The sequence below is a fragment of the Coptis chinensis genome, chromosome 5, assembly GCF_015680905.1.
Source record: "Coptis chinensis isolate HL-2020 chromosome 5, ASM1568090v1, whole genome shotgun sequence".
Lineage (NCBI taxonomy): Eukaryota > Viridiplantae > Streptophyta > Magnoliopsida > Ranunculales > Ranunculaceae > Coptis > Coptis chinensis.
This window is the reverse complement of record NC_141460.1, coordinates 2,225,806-2,243,489: the sequence shown is the minus strand read 5'-3', so window position 1 is coordinate 2,243,489 and position 17,684 is coordinate 2,225,806. Positions and strand designations below refer to the sequence as shown.

The 17,684-nt window shown below is 36.0% G+C and overlaps 1 protein-coding gene across 1 annotated transcript; it reads right to left on the bottom strand.

The window, feature by feature from the left end:
- Nucleotides 1-1,862: 1,862 nt before the first annotated feature.
- On the bottom strand, nt 1,863-8,956 carry LOC147496248 (retinoblastoma-related protein-like). Its single transcript, XM_086562438.1, has 18 exons — nt 8,777-8,956; nt 8,589-8,693; nt 8,384-8,511; nt 8,189-8,285; nt 8,042-8,088; nt 6,832-7,030; nt 6,529-6,595; nt 6,241-6,420; nt 5,805-5,998; nt 4,837-5,710; nt 4,497-4,656; nt 4,328-4,394; nt 3,788-3,964; nt 3,587-3,706; nt 3,364-3,508; nt 3,146-3,258; nt 2,366-2,478; nt 1,863-2,274 (listed from the first exon to the last, which is right to left on the bottom strand). The coding sequence occupies exons 1-18, from the start codon at nt 8,840-8,842 to the stop codon at nt 2,055-2,057; spliced, it is 3,072 nt and encodes a 1,023-aa protein (XP_086418564.1). The 5' UTR covers nt 8,843-8,956; the 3' UTR covers nt 1,863-2,054.
- Between the last annotated feature and the right edge of the window lie 8,728 nt (nt 8,957-17,684).

The following is a 17,684-nucleotide window of genomic DNA, read 5'->3' as shown; positions in this document are numbered from 1 at the left end:
TATTCTTCACCACAAGGAATTAGTTCCATCCGGCAAAGAGGGGGCGGTGTATGTGCCACCATATTTGCACCCTTATAAACAACCATCGTTGGGGTACCATTATAGTGATGCCACTCACTACTAGGTACGATGCCCAAGATTATGGCATACCAGCGCCGCCCAAAATTATGGCGCGCTGTCGGCCGCCTAAAATTATGGCGTGTCCGTTCCGCCTAAAATTATGGCGTCGGCCCCGCCCCAAAATTATGGCGTACTGCGCGCCTTCAAAATTATGGCGTGCCTACCTACCCTGCCCAAAATTATATGCGTCCGTTCCCGCCTCCAAAATTATGGCGTGCTGCTACGCGCCCAAAATTATGGCGTGCCTACCACCCAAAAAATTATGGCCATAAGCTAGATATAGCAGGTTTAGATTTAGAAAACATATTTGTCAAGATATGCTTCCATATTAAGATTTTACATAATTACATAAGATTTTCTAGCAATTAAGGAAATGATATTTCTCATTATTATCCTATAAATACCCTATTCCTTTGAAACAAAGAACTACGTTCATTTGAGAGACTTGGTTCCAGAGAACAATTTGGATACGTAGGCAGCCATTGAAGGTACAATCTCAACAATTCATTACAACAACCTCCCTTACGAAAGCATTGGTGTGTTTGGGCGAGTTCTTACCCAAGCAATTATTATTACAGGAAACGATGCATCAGGCATTGTACAAATTAAGGAATCCCTTAGGAAGTCTTTTGAGGTTAAAAACTTGGGTCCTGTACATTACTTTCTTGGCATTGAGATTGCACGTAGTCCCAAGGGAATCTCCTTATCTCAGCGAAAGTATGTTCTAGATCTTCCGACCGATCTGAGGGATTTGGGTTGTCGACCAGTTTCTACTCCTATGGTGCCTAACAGCCGGTTAGTTGCAGACGAGGGACCATTATTGTCAAATCCATCAGCTTATCAGCGCCTTGTTGGACGTCTTATTTATCTAGTTAATACTAGACCAGACATTGCCTATGCTGTGAGCAGAGTTAGTCAGTTCATGGATGCTCCACGTCAATCTCATATGGATGTAGTGGAGCATATTCTGAAGTACCTAAAGTCTTGCCCTGGCTTAGGTCTCTTCTATGCAGCTGGTTCACAAGGTCCCTTAGAATGCTACATTGATTATGATTATGGAGGTTCTATTGATAGTCATTCCACTACCGGCTTATGTGCTTTTCGTGGGAATCATCTTATCTCATGGAAAAGCTAGAAGCAATCTGTTGTCTCCAGATCATCTGCTGAAGCTGAGTATCGTGCCCTAGCTTTGGGCACTTGTAAGATTATGTGGTTGCGATCTATTTTGGGAGAGCTTGGTTTTGCACAGTCTGGATCATCCGTACTTCACTGTGACAATCAAGCTGCTATCCATTTAGCTTCAGATTCAGTCCTACATGAACGGATTAAGCACATAGAGATTGATGTGCATTTTATGCGGGAGAAAGTTCGTTCTGGGATTGTCTCCCCGTCCTTTGTTAGGACTAAAGCACAGATTGCTAATTCTCTTACCAAACCAGTGAGACCTACTGATCTTTGCTCTTCTATTGGCAAACTGGGTCTATTGGATATCTTTGCACCAGCTTAAGGAGGAGTATTGTAATATTAATCCTATTAGGCCTATACTTGGGCCCAACCTATGTACATTGTAACTCTGTTATTATAAATAGAGAATGGGTCTCACTTTGAGACCCAACTTTTACTATCTCTCTTTCTGCATAGCCAAACAGAATTGCCGGTACTTCCCACTGACAGATTCATCCAGCAGAAATGCAGAATTTGAGAACTAGAAACGATATCAAAGGTTAACTTCAGAATGAGTCTTGAGAAGCAATGGAGATTTCTTAATGAATTATAATTTAGTGGACCTTTTATGAAGAGGCTGAATATCATAATTACAATGCGCTTGGAATTTGGAAGTGTCGGCTATTCTTACATTAACTTAAGACTTGTACAATGTACCCTACAACTCTGTACGACTGTACATACTAGAAGAATAGAATTTACATGTGTTATTAGACGGACTTTTCGAGTTTTATGGGTGACGTCAACACGGGAGCAGCTGAGGATGACCTAGAATTATGATTCTCAAATGTCAAGGGAGACCTCAAAACAGCACCATTTGAAGAGGAGTTGCAACTGCCATTGCCATTTTGAAGGTATAGACTGTCCATGACAAGAGAATCGCTTACCAAGCCAACATCATCAAAATTGAGCTTACTGTTGACCTTCTTGCTGAAATAGTGATTAAGGGATAAATGTAAGAAATTAAACATTAGCGCATATGCCAGTAAATATACAATTTAGATAGACAGATTAGACGTACCCATTCAAGCGATTGTTAATGGCTATCAAGTCTTTTGAAGGGCTCTGGTAAGCGTGAGTGCTCTCTCCAACACAGGCGTAGTAACTTTTGGAGCTGGATATCAAAGCGTCCATCTACATGCGGAAATTAGTAGCAAGTTTAAAACTGACAATAGTAATAACATAAGAAAATAGATGATTTTAAAAAGAACTATATATATTAGGAAATGTCCTAATTACTTAAAGCTACTAAACATATACAAACTATTTACGTCCTACAGTACTTTTGCCTAATGCAGCACTATTATAGATCTCTTTGCAACTTGCAGAGAGTATAATAGTAAAACCGAATAAATATTTATTCATCAGTTCTTCGAAATTGTCAGAATCTTTTAGCAGGTAAATAACTTGTAGCTTTATTCACATTTTTTGTTTCTTTAGGTAGTGGTATCAAACACCTCAAAACCTGTCGACAATGCACGCGCCTTTGTCATTGGTACTTACAGAAAGTTATAGGAAATCAAATATTTTAATTAATTTTCTTTTAGGGTTTGCTTAATCTGAACAAACACACTGAGGTAGGGCCAGGTTGAGCATTTTGACATGCAAGCTTAGGTTGGGACGTTGGGTTGCTTGATAGAAACTTGCCTAGGGTGGAGCAAGGGAAAGAGCAACATATAACACAACCATCCGCATAAAACAAGACCTAATAAAATTTTAGGTATATACACTTCCCAAAATAATTGAAAACATCCGAGACCTCATCAGATATTCTACAATAGACATTTTGCTGAAAAATTACCTTAGAAGACCGTAACGGAGAAACATAAACATTATGTGCTCTCGAAACTTTCTTTGGAGATATATCAGGGAGAGTCGGAAAAGGTGTTAACTTAGGTGATCCTGGACTGTTGCCTGTTCAATCAACCAAAAGAGTGAGGGGGGAGAACAGTGTTTTCGATAATGCACTCTAGAATACAAAATAGGCGTAAAGTGGCAAAGAAAACTAAGATAGTATACCATCAGATTTACTGTTTACATCATGACATTTATTTGTTTTTTGAGTTGCACGAGCAGGTCCAAGCTCTACTAACAGAGGCTTTATAGCAGGAATAAAAATTTCATTGTAAAATGTGATAATATCCACATGCTCCTGCCCAGTTTTCTGTGCCAAAACCATACATCAGTTAGACTTCCTCAAACACTTGAAATATATGAAGAAAAATATGCCAGTCAAACGTACCCCAATATGCCGCTCTGCTGACCAGTCAACAAAGACACTGCGGAAAACTTGAGGTTTACAGTGTGGTTGTTTCCTATAGTTGTAGATGATTTCCCTAAAGGTCAACTTTAACTGGGATATCTGCAAGATACAACATCTTCTTAGTAATAACACCAATAACTAAAATAAAAAATATCATATGATCCCATGGTTATAAAATACCTTGGAAACTCCATATAAACTGCAAAGGATTATCTGGTCAATGTGTCGGTTGAAAAACAGAGCTGTTCGCTGACTTAGAATTTGCTGTACAAGGCAGTAAACAGTCTCCCGGACATGGTGAGCCAGTTGTAGCCTTTCAATCAGGCCATTAATTCTGACAGCAGCCAACTTCACAATCTATAAAGCCAGAGAAAGGTCAGAATGGGCATAATTACTGATATATGGAATAGCAGTATAGTACTCATGAACAAAGAAAAACTGAACCTAATTTGTGATACTGTCGTTGAGACAGATAGATAGGAATCACGTATAATAAAGACCAATAAAATATATGGTCAAATGTATAGAAAGTAGTGAATGCACTTCAAAATTTGCGTTTCATCTTTGATCAAGCTACTAGAAAATTCTTCCAAGCCAGAATTTGACCAAATACATGATTCTCACCTATTAGCATTACTTAGCACCTTCTGATTTTTTAAACTAGTCATTTTGAATTATATATCAATAGAATGTTAATGTTGGATATACATATACACATACCTTGCTAAAGAAAACACTGATAACTGTCTCAGCGCATGTTTCTCCGCCTCGAGTTGGCCGGTTGGGGCTGCACATGAGGTCACAAGGTTTATTATAGTTGGGCAAAGGCTACAGCCATATTGTAAAAAGTGGATATTCTCTATATGTTTGTTGCGAATAGGATCCATACCTGAAAAAAGCAGACTGTAATGGAGGTGACAGTAACTTTGATTCAAGATTTCTAGAGGCCGAGAGACAATCCTTCACCGGGGACATAAAGGAACTATTTTCCACCACGCTCCGGTTATCACCGCAAACTCTCTTTGGAGATCTGATATCTAGATTCAGACCTGAAAAAGTTCTTGGATTCCGTAAATCATAATCATAAGGATAATAATACGATTGCTGTAAGCATGTTCAAATTCAAAACCTCTGCAGCTCATTGGACAAGCATGCTCCCAAAATTTATTTTAATGAACTACTAAACTTTGACACAATTCCTATTAGCCGCAATTTAGTTAAGTCGTAACCTTGTAAAGTCTCAAGCTTATGCAAATAATGTGGAGAGCCTCTACAGGAAACACTGCTATGCTTTGAAATTTCGTCCAGTGATGGCATTGGTTCTGCTAATAATCCCAGACGGTTGATTTCGGTAGAAAGAGCTGGTCTTGCGACAATCAGAGAATTGTACAGTGAAGATCCCTTTTCCCATGCCATACTTTCCAATAATTTTTCTTCCAAAAAATTTAAATGGCGCCTCAACTCTCTCGGAAGAGATTCTTCATGTCTAATAAAGCTCTCTATGACCTTGCTCAAATCGAATGCTGTGATGCCAGTTCGCTCTAGGACCGTGGGAAACAGCAAGGTAACCGTCTTGTGTGTTGCTAAAACCAGCTCCGCTGAGCAAGCAAGCATGCAACGGTGAAATCTTTCATTGGCTAATAACAAGTTCAAGTTACTAGGTTGTAATCTTTCAGTTTCAGCCCTACACATTGCTTCCATAACCCTATAGTATAACTTTAATGCTTCCATTCTTCTTTCTTCTGCCCATATCCTGTCCATCGGATTTGTCCTCTGCAATTTTCCAGCATCATACTTTTGTCCAAGAGCAGTACTTGGGAAGATGGCTCCCAATATTATATCGGCCCTGTTTATTACATTGCTAATTATAGCTTTGTCACATGATAAAAGGAAATGCTCCAGTTCTGTGGAAGGCTTCGACGGCAATCGAGATATAACAGTTCGCAGCCACTTAGCAGTTGTCATTGCTGTGCTTACTGGTGTAGGTGCCATGTTTGAGTGAACACCAAGAAGATTACCATTTGCAGGCGATGCAGGAGTTCTTGGAGGAGAGAGTGGACTCATGATGGTCTTAGTAGGGGATGATAGAGCATCAAACTTTCTCTGCACAAATTAAATAAACGGTGATAAGAAACTAATATCCAATAGACTTTGATGAAGTCAAATTTTGTGTTTCCTTCACAGTGGCCAAGCATACCTTGGCACCAGACAAATTCATGGCACCTCCTGACAAGCTCCCCGAACCAAGTAAGCTGTCCTCATCATTCACAAATACCCGTTCATCCAGATCGCCTTTATTCTGTATTGCATCCCCATAGTCTTTCTCTAGAATGATTAAACTTGAAGGCAAAGATGATTCCTCCATCAAATCTTCAAAAATGGTCAACCCATCTGCACTTGGAAGAATAACATTTTAGCATGGGAAGAAAGAGTAGAATGCAAATCATTCGTGAAACAATTAATTCCAAGTTCAAGAAGGTGCTCTCTAACTGATGAGGTAAGGTTGTTGGGGGTCTAAAACCACAACTTGCATCAAATCCCACCTTAAACCACTGAAAACTAATCGCTGGTCCAGCTGACCCAGTAGGGAACAGAAAGTGAAATGGACAGGTGGGGGAAAGTAGGGAACTAACCTGTTTCAATATTGTCAAGAATGTCAATGTTGCATTCTGATGCTAAACAAGGTTTCTTCTTTAAAATGTCAATTATTAAATTATTGGCTTTTTCCAGTGTACTCCTCAACTCATCCTCTGATGTGTTGTAGATGTTGCTAAAAGATCTGATAAGGTCAACTCTTTCGTCGTTCTTTTTAACTGAACCAATCATCATAAAAAAAAATGACAACAGTTCAAAAAACAATGCAATGAGTAAATATATAGATGATAATATAGTTGCAGAAAATTATTAAGAAAAATGATTACCGAAGCGTTGCGAATCATGGATAGAGAAATTCCTAAAGGAGACAGGAACATGGAGAATTAGGATAGCCTGCCATTAATTTCAAAAATATTAGGTTCGCGTATAATTTTGAGCACCAGTAATAGTTGGCTCGAAAAAAAATATGAAAAAAAAAATAGAATGACATAAATGATCAAAATGCAATACTTTTCTGGAATTTCACTTACAGAGGACTATAACATTACTTAGATATAAAATACTAACTGTCAATCCAAGTCTTAGGACATATTCTAATGACAGTTTTCTGGTGCAGTGCAGAAACTAACCAAAACTGAAACCAATCCATTTGTGCAAGTCACCAGGTCCTTGAAGCGGCTGAACACATGAACGCGTAGAGCCAAAAACAGCAACCAACCAAATTGATAGTAATCTGGTACGTTCCCTGTACTGCTCACACCAACTAGCTGTTTACCACTACTTGCATCATTTGTCAAGAAGAAATCTTGAAAAGCACGTTTGTAGTACCTATTTTCATTAAGAAAGAACATTTTACCAATTATAACCGAAGGACAGAACTTCAGAAGCGGTCATAATTAAACAAGGGCATCTCGTAACCTCCTTTTCAAAGGATAGCATGACATATGGGTATAGCTGTCTGTTATTAAGTAATATGTAACTTTCCCGGTCCACCAAATACTAATAAAAGTAAATACTCCAGTGCCTGCCTTGCAAAAGTTCATTTATGCATGTATGTGAAGAAGTGTGATTAAAAAACATGGAGTAAAAGATACTAGCAAGCTGAAATCCTAGTGGGAAGTTTTCCCGCTCAGTAGCTCTAATCTCATCAAACTCCGCCACTCCCCTTACTGATAATAACTCTCCTATGCAATTAGAACTAATTAGTGGTGAAAGGTTTCCACAACATCAAGAGTTCGATCCAAAATGACTTATTTTCCCTATGGAAATTTCCCACTAAACGAACACACCCTCAACTTATTTCTAGAGTCCATGTACAATACATAATTTATTCAACTTGTAACTTGAACCATATAGTTAACCTAGGATGTGGACAATCAAGATCCAAAAATGCTCTTGCATATTCAGATGCTCAAACAGAATCCAGTCTTCATAGGCAAGCTGCTGTTCAGAAGCCTAAAGCAACCATCATGCAATTGTAAAGCCAGCCATTGCAGTTTGGTCGGCAAGCATGACCTTAATATCCTTCCAAATACTCTTCCATTGTTCCAATCTTTGGGGAGCGTTAGTAGAAAGTCAATGAAAACCAATTTCAATCTGCTAAACATTTCTTACGAGGTGAACTAGACCCACAGATAACATGTCCCATTTAAGGCATAAACATGAACCCTAAAGCTAGTTCCAATCAATCTGCCATGTAAAGCCCACTTATACATGGATCATAAGTGAACGAAGAGGTAGTAAAGTACATCGATCAAGAAAAACCAAGGCGAGAGAGATACAACAAGCATTGAGTGCTAAATCAAACATAAATTAAAGCAACCTAAAGAAATGTCTTACTTGCTTAGAAGGCTCAAGTGTACAAAGTTGGCCTGCATTTCCTTGACCTAATTCAAGCAACAAGAAGACTTAATAAGTAACGAGTCCAACGCATATACTCCGAAGCAGTCTCTAAATTCTCTATTTGATGCTTATGTAGAAATATACCTCAAGTCTGCTTTCCCAATCAGAACCATACAGGTCTCTTAAAATTGGACCGACCCTTAACAAAAACTGTGGCATTTCCTTAAAAAAATCCACGATACTGGCACACATTAAAAAAAATTGTACATAAACAAAACAATTAGCAACTCAAACAACGAAACGAGTAGTGTAATTGAAATTTTCAGGATTATTAATTACTTTAGCTTGGTAGCCCTCAATATATGGGACAAAGTAAATTTACTTTCGCCGCTCTCCTCCTCCCCCGCATTCAATCTATTGACAGAATACAGTATAAACGCAAACCAAAACCTCTCGACCTCTTCCGGCTGTCAAAACATACATGTATAATATAAATAAATATAATTTTGAATTTTTTTTAAAAGAAAAATGGGATTTTGAATACCGTTCCAGTTCCAACAGTGGACATGTTTGCTAATAAAAGATGTTTGGATTCTCTCAACAGTACCATGGCTCGTCTAACCATGTTTTCATCCAAAAGCAATGCATTCTGGATATAAAAATAATATATTCATTATTAAACGCCGTATCAAGTATAAAAAGAGAAGGAAATTAAAGAAGAAGAACATAGACCTTGCATAGATCTGTTAAGCGAGATTCAACGTCGACGGATTTGGAAGATGACTTTACTTGTTCCATTTAGTGAATAAACCAAGAGTGCAATTCACCCTTTTAAGGATGGGTCTAATTCTTGCGGCGTCGAAGAATAGTTTGAGCGCGGGTCTCTTTCTTGTTTCTTTTATCCTTTCCCTCCCTTTTGCGTAATCTTTTGGGAATTTGCGCGGGAAAATACTATATCACGTGACTTGCACGCACTGGATAACCAATGGGAAACTGACAGCTGGATGGATGTTAATAATTATTGGCATATGGCGTATTGGAGAAGGATGAGAATGTGGAGTGCCTAGATTGATTTTTTGCTCCAAGAGCTCCAAGTGAAACAGGAACCAACCAACTGAACCAAGTGTCCACTGAAAAGGGGTCAACAGTTATCAAATTTCCACCTTAATATATGTTTTCTGATTTATCCCCAACCTTAAAAAAATAAAAGAAAAAAACTTAACCAGTTACAAAATCTAGTTTTTGGTCTTAATTGTTTGGGGAAAAAAAAGAAACTTGAAGTGCTGAACTAGTGACATTTCTTTCAAACTAAAAAAGATAAAAAAAAATCTTTAGCTAATGATAGGAAGAACTCTTATATATTTTACAATGAGATTTTTTTAATTCTTTTTCTTTTTATTTATTTCTATTTTTAGTGGGGGGAAATCAGAAAGTTTGTTCTAAGGAAGGGATTTGATAACTGTCAATCTCTTTTTAGTGGACACGTGATTGGTTTATGTTTCGCTTGGAGCTCTTGGAGCAAATCCCGTTGGGAGCAAAAAATCACTCGAGAATTGTGTGTACTGTTTTTAGTATGCGAGGTTATCGCCCTTATATGTAATCGTGTTAACCGAAATCAGTCAGCCTATTCTATGGGGAGGGGAGACCCTTCTCAGGGAAATTGATAATATATTTAGGTTTAATTTGTCTAAATCCCCCATATTTATTACCAGTTCATAATAAACTCCTCACATTTGTAAACATCACATTTGGAAGGAGTTAAACGAGCACTCGAGAAGGATGGTTAAAGATATGGGTGGAAACATAATCAGAAGCTACTGCTGTGGCTTTTGGGACTTGACAGATACCATGGGAACATCAACAGAGATGACAACATTGTAAAACAAAGATTCAAAGCTTCAAAGTTGTAATCTGCATGGGTGCGAGTACTGGGCTTAAGAGGAGGGGAGGATAGGTTAGATTCAGGATCATAGACTTCAGCCCATGGCGTTGGAGGTTTTGGATTAAATCTATTATCTCCTAACACGTAGATTTTGTCGTGTGTAGCAACTAGTGCAGGATTAAACCTATTGGCAAGCAAGTGAGTGGGATCCTTTCGCCATTCAAAACTATCAGCATTGGTATTAGTATCAAAAGAGAAGACATCAACAGAACCTTGAGAAAGAGTCCATCTCAAATCTCCAGGAATACAACCACCCATCATAAAGGTCTTGGACCCTAGAGCAACCGAACCACTACACATTGTGATTATAGGGTAAAGAACTACGCAAACCAGAGATAAAAAAGCTTCATTACTGTAACTGTTTATATTCTTGCTGGTATCGATTTTGTACCAATGAGCACACAGTTTCACTCCAACATCAGCTTCCAAGGAAGCAATGCTGAAGCACGCTTGACTACGATGTTCCTATAGAATATGTAGTCAAACGTTCAGAAAAATTGTGTGTTTAGTCCTTTTCTTTTGGAATTTATTTTAGTAAATATTAAGTTTTGAAATTTTATATAGTTTTTTTCCTTTTCTTATAATAGTAAGCATGAGTTGGTGTCACCACATCATACATGGTGGGAAGAATATGTTCCACCAAATGTTCAACCACAAATGTTGATGTTACTACAACTCCAATTAGTTTAAATCTTGCACCAACAAGTATAGAGAGTTTTGTAATCTCATAAAACACTATGTTTTTTTTTGTTTGATTGCCACTAGTCAATATGTATTACCTCCATGTTACTTTTCCTCAATCTAACAATACAAGGTTATAATGAACTATTCTCTCCTATGATTGAATAGAGCTTGATAAACTTAATGACATTGTCAACAACTTAGCCTTCTACCACACTTTACGTAAAGTAAGAAATGTAGACTTGCCATTATTGTCTCAAATTTCTTTAAGCAGCACAACCATTAAATTGACATTCTGCGACCATTTATCTTATTTCGATCATTGTGTCCTCTTTATTTGACAAAGTAAAAACCCAAAGCAAAAGCAACTAGTACATACATGAATCAATGTATATAGGGAGGGATACGCCCACTCCAGCCCACTCCAAATCGTACCCACCGATATCCCAAGATCATCTCGAAATCTGGCAGTCGAAATTAAAACAAAAGTTAAGAAAGAAAAAACAAAAGAAATCCTTCGTCTCGCCCAACACCAGCTTCCTAGTAAAATGAAATTCAACACCAGCAAAAAGCAAAATCAAAAGAAAACAAAACAACGAAATAGAGTTCTCAAACCAAAATCAAATGAAAGCAAAATCAAACGAAAGAAAAATCCAAATTCTCAAACCAAACCAAATCCTCTACTCGCGAAATAGAGTTCAAGTTGCATTGATGTCTTCAGGCTTCAGGCAAGTAAAAAAAAATCTATTTCTGCAAGCTGCATTGTTGTTTTTTCTGCATTGCTCTAGTTTTTGTTGTTTTGATTATGTAAATGTATTAACGTCAGACTCATTAATTGATAAAGTTATTATTGTTTGGAGAGTGTTGAAATCAGGACTTGGACTGGGAGTTTATTACAAATTGAATTAGTGTTTGGATGGGAGGAAATTGTATATGATTGATTGTATTAGCATTTGATTTGTTTAAGCTATTGAAAAATATGTCAAAATTGAAAATGGCCTACAGTGGCCTATCAGTGTACTGAAAATGGCTAGCTGAGTACTTGAATAAACTCCCAGTACACTGATAGGCCACTACAGGCCACTCCATTTCGTAGCCACTCACCTCGCGAGATGATCACAAGATCTAAGGGTCCAAATAAAACAAACCAAAAGAAAGAAAAAACAACAAAACCCTTCGCAAAAATAAAACAAGCCAAATTCTCAAACTAAATCGAAACCCTTCACTCCCACTGTACCCACTCAAAATCAAAATTCTCAAATCAAATTCTCTCATATGAGGATAATGAAACCAAATTCATGGAAGAAAAGTTTTAAGATGAATTGGACTGAGAATGGGTGGGTTTGTGAAGTGGAATCAAGAGGAGGTGAACCTGTTAAGTTTAAATTTGTTGTTGTGAAGAGTGACAAGAGTTTGAATTGGGAAAGAGGTGATAATCAAGTTTTAAAGCTCCCAAATAGCGGTAGTTTTGAGTTGGTTTGTCATTGGAATAAGACTGCTGAAAATGTAGAGTTGATACCTTTTGATTCAATTGATAATATTGAATTGAAGGAAATTAAGGATGGGTTTAAGAATGCTGAGGTGGAGAATGTAATTGGAGGAAAGCCAAGTCCTTTTAATTTGTTGAGCAATGGAAAGGGAGAGCTGCATCATTTATAAAGTCTAATGAACATAGAGATAGATAAGGAAGTAGGAACTGGGATACTAGTGGCCGGTCTTGAAGGCTTTGTTTTGAACTTAGTGATAGGTGATCAAAATGGTCGAAATTGGTGGTGAAAGGTATGATTCTTCATTGTAATAGTTTTCAAATTGCCACAAACTTTGACATGCAAATTTGGAATTCAATTTTTGGCTGATGCCATTCAATCAAAATTGGATTCATCTTACAAAGCAATGGTTCCTACACTTAAAGAGTTAAAGTCACATGTGAATTCATGGAGGATAAACTTTGGTTTTTATATATAATTTTTGGGATATATTATTACTTATTGTTTTATGTTTGCTTAAAGTGTTAATAGTAGTTAGATAATGTCGTAGTATGGATTTCCACACCTTTGACTGCCTATTACTTGCACACTGCCATATAGCATATTGTCATGAGTGCATCACCTTGATAAAAACCAAACAACAAGTTACATAGCTATTGTTAGCATCAAAAGACTAATTATAGATGGAGAGTGATTAGATCATACCCTAGTTGTACCCTTGTGCTATGTTAATGAACGAGACGAGTTGACGATATCGTCAAACCATATTGGCTTAGAATTGCCAAAGTACATGCCTTAATAGGTACAATGTCTCCACTTCATTACACAACATTTTAACCTTTTTGGAAAAGATATTAGCTCATCAATTTTGTGTTATCTTGCCTTACAATGAGTAGAGATCATTCAAGAGTAGAGGTCCAAGTTTTTTATACATAGTTCCTTGTGCCTGATTGGGAGTCATAGGTTGTTGTGGTTTTGATTAGTTGGAAATTCAGGAACTCAACACATACATAATCAAAATTTTGAAAAGAAAACTATATATAGTTGTTATACGTTATCACCGTCATGTATAAAGTTAGGTTAGATATATAGCTTGGAAGGCTTGATCTATGAGGATTATATTATTTTGATTTTCAAGTTATGACAGGGTTAGGTATTTGAAATGTTGAAATTACAAAGGAAACTCAGCTGAAAATTTTATAATATTAGAATGACGTAATGTTAAATTTCTTTTGTTAGAGCATCATCAATGGGTTGTGTAAATTTACACAGCCATATAGGCTCCACATAGGAGCCACATGTGTTTTTAAAAGAGATTTACACAATGAGTTTAATGGGTTACAAAACTCATTCAATAGTGAGCTAATGTAAATTTTTGCAAAATGTGTAAAAGAAATGGTGTTAGCTTCCTATTGGTTTAAAATAATGAGAATGTCCCAAACTTATGAGGTCTCATTTTTTAAATAGTGGGTAGTTAGAACTAATTGAGTTAAAATGTGTAAAACTATTTTCATTTTTAAACATGTGTTTACACATTTTTAAACTAAAAGTGTGGGATATTAGATTTACACTAAAAATGATTTACACAATCTTATTGGTGATGCTCTTAATATTTGAAAGTTCCATTAAAACCTGTCTTGTTTTGTTTCGTCACCCCTGTTAATATTATATTTGAAACTCTCTCTAATTGATTATGTTTCGTTTTCATATTCATTTTATCGATGAAGCTTGTTTTCATATTATTAGATTGAAACTTTTGGTTACTAATACTTGTTTATGATTTTTTTTTTTTGTAGCGAAAACCATCTACACAGGTGCGAAGAAATTGTTTAGTGGCAGGAGTAGTAGCTCGGGTTGAGGTGACCCGCTTGAGAAAAAAAAAAGGAAGGGGAACCTTGGCATCTGTCCGTAGAGGGTATCGACACGACAAGCGGATTATGCTGATTAGAGTAATGTAGTAGGTGTTGGTGATTTAGAGATAGTAGAGAAAAATAAAATAAGAAAGGGGAAAGAAATGAATGCTCCTATTTGTATATGGATTAGGGTTTTTGTTTTGGTGTAAATTTGATGTATATGAATGTATGGGTGTAAATTTGATGTATATGAATGTATGTAATTTGAAGTTATTTTAATATAAATTTGGAATTTGAAGTTATGTATATGAATTGGGGCCCATATGAATTTGGAATTTGGTTATGAAATTGAACGTGAATTTGAATTTGAATATGGTTTGATGTATATGAATATGGTTTCATATTCATATATATCAAACCATATTCAAATTCACGTTCAAATTCATATTCATATACATCAATCCATATTCATTTGAGTTGAAGTTGAAAATTGCAAGCTTTTGCTCCAAACGACCCAGTCAGGTCGCATAAAAGTGTTCAAAACGATCTGAAGAAATCGTTTCCAAAGATATTTGCCCTTGACGACCCACGCAGACCACTTGGCTTTAGGTATGCAGCCAGGCGACCCTGCCATGCCGTAGACATTTGCCTTAGACGGCCACATCACCTCGCAAGATCATCTCAAGATCGTGGCCACTCACCTCGCGAGATCATCTCAAGATCTAAGGGTCTGTAATAAAACAAAACAAAAAATAAAACAAATTAAAATTAAAACAAAAAGAACACCTTTACAAGTTTGAACTGAAGTGAAAACCATCGCCAAATTCATCAAACCCTTAACTAAAAACTAAGAATTAACTCTCTCCACTAAACCAGCAAACCAATTCTTACTAATTCTCTTCTCTAGCAAACCTTTAAACTCTGTCCAGTTTCCCGCCAACCAGAATGAGAGATGGAATCGATGACAATATTGAATAATTCATGCGAGCAAACATTGATTTTTGCATACGTATATTGAACAGACAGAATTATTTGCATCCTACTTATATTGCCAAATTATTAGATGTTTATTTCAAACTAGATTAAAATCCTCAAAGATGATTTTTTTTTGGTTTTTTTTTTGTTTTTTTGTTTTTTTTTTTTTTTTTTTTTTTTTTTTTTTTTTTTTTTTTTTTTTGGTTTTTTTTTGGTTTTTTTTTTTTTGGTTTTTTTGGTTTTTTTTTTTGGTTTTGGTTTTGGTTTTTTTTTTTTTTTTTTTTTTTTTTTTTTTTTACTTTTGTAGTTTTCAATTGATTATCTATTGTGTTTTCTATAGAATCAATTGACGCCATCTTTTTTCATACTGGAGTATCCGAGGAAAATGAAAATGAGGCCGCTTCATCTTCTCGTCCAACTCGAGATGACATAGACATAGTTAATAGCGAAAATATTATGTATTTTGGGATGAATTTTACAAGTCTGGAAAATGCGAAACAATTTTATATAGACTATGAAAAAGCATTGGGATTTAGTGTCGTTACTCGAAGTACCCAAAAAAGAATTCCACATTCAGACGAAGTGAGTATTTGTCAAATGACTTGCGAGCATTTCGGGACTAACATAGAATGAGTGAAAAAAAAAATAGGTGAGGGGTCTGAGAAAGAAGTAATAAATAAGAAGAGAAACACGAATACGGTGAAATGTAGGTGTTTAGCAACAATGAGAGTGACAAAACAAGTCAGTGGATTATGAAAAGTGGTGAAGTATGTTGGTGTGCACAATCACAACCTTGTTAGTCCGGCGAAAAGGATGTGCATGCCTATTTGCAAAAATTTACCTGTTACAACTAAGAAGGGGATAAGTAAGTAAAGTGATTTTCGTAGTTTTCATTCATTCCTAGTTAACTAAATTTTCTTGTTTGGAGTTCACTGTAAAATTGACATTTGTTATCACTTTCTTACTTGATAGTTATTGATGAGGAGATTGAGGATGTGTACGATCATAGAGATGATGACGACAACGAAGATAGAGATGGTGAAGAAGTTGAATTTAAATTTTGAAGTTAGAATCATTTGTGTTTGAATTTGAAGTTATGTATATGAATTTGGAATTTGAAGTTATGTATAGTGAGGTTTGAATTTGGAATTTAAAGTTAGAATCATTTATGTATGAAGCCGGGAAGTTATGCATATGAATTTGGATTTTGGTTATGTGCATTTGAATTTCATGTTATGTGCGTTTGTATATGAATATGAAAATGTGCATTTGAATTTAACGTTGAATTTGAATATGAAATTTGAACGTGAATTTTAATTTGAATTTGGTTGGATATGACTTGAACTTGGTTCGGATATGAAATGATCTTGGTTTGAAGTTTGATTAGGGTTTCGTTGGATACCAAATGAATTTGAGTTTGAATTTGGTTGGATATGTGCATATATGAATTTGGTTTAGATATAAAATGAACTAAAATCAAATAAAAAATTTGATTAGATTTTGGTCCAGACGACCCACCCAGGTCGCACAAAAGCATCTAAAACAATGCTCAAATATCGTTTACAGACGAAATTGGCCTTAACAACTTCTGCAGATCGCTGGAATATAAACCTAAACGATCTTATGGGGTCGTTTAGAGGGCTGATGAGCGGTCTGAAGAGATCGTTTCTAATACTTCTCTATGACCTCACTGGGTCATTTGGACCAAAATTTTAGATATTTATAACTGGATTTCGATTTGTATTTCTCACTTAACATCTTTTAACACCTCAGTACGAAAAAAGAAACCCAACTACTTAGAATCCTAAGAACTTAGAACTTAGAACCCTAACCCTAAGAATTAACTTCTGTCAATTGGTTCCTCTGTCAATTCCTCTATCAATTCCTCTTTAACATAGGTATGTCTGATTCCTCTATCAATCCAGGTCAGTGTAGCCACATCTTACCTAAATCTTGGTCCCATCTTGACGAGTTGCGCTTCACTAATATGCCGAGTTGCACTAATACATTGAATGATTTTCAACGTCGCAATGAAACGCTGGAGATACTTAATGACTGATATCATGGAAATATTAGTTGTATGCGAAGAAGGGAAAAGAAACTTTTAAAGAGTATTGAAGAATTAAAGAAGGAAAATGATTCAATGAAGAAAAACATTTTTACTACCAAAATTGTGTTGTTCTCAATTGTGAGTTTGTTGGTTAGTGTGGACATTGGCTGGATGGTTTTAGTTTAATTACCCTTAATTAGGTGTTTAATGTATGTAAATTATGTTGTCTGTTGATGTAAGAGATCTCTATTTTGTCTGTTCATGTAAGAGATCTCTATTTTGTCTATTCATGTAAGAGATGTCTAATGTTGTTTGTTTATGTAAGTAAGACATCTTCTGATGTGTTTTGTAATTAGTGCTTGTACGTATTTTATTGTGTAATGTTATCTAATGTTGATTTATGCATGTTTTGATCTCTAAGTTCTATAGGAAATTCCATTGGTGTGGGCATTGGCTTCATGGTTTTCTATATGAGGAATTGGGTTTGGTTAGGGATTCGGGTTTTGTGTATAGATTAGGGTTTCATTATGAATTTGACGTTGAATTTGAATTTGAATTTGACATTTGAATACGAATTTGACGTTAACATTTGAATATGAATTTGAATTTGAATTTGACGTTGAATTTGAATTTGACATTTGGATTTGGATTT

Excerpts from the sequence above, each read along its gene's own strand:
- LOC147496248 (XM_086562438.1), bottom strand. The coding sequence starts at position 8,842 with ATGGAACAAGTAAAGTCATCTTCCAAATCCGTCGACGTTGAATCTCGC. Across the intron at positions 6,596-6,831 it reads ATGGATTGGTTTCAGTTTTG|GCTATCCTAATTCTCCATGT; the intron begins GTTAGTTTCTGC and ends AATTAATGGCAG. Across the intron at positions 6,421-6,528 it reads CCATGATTCGCAACGCTTCG|TTAAAAAGAACGACGAAAGA; the intron begins GTAATCATTTTT and ends TGATTGGTTCAG.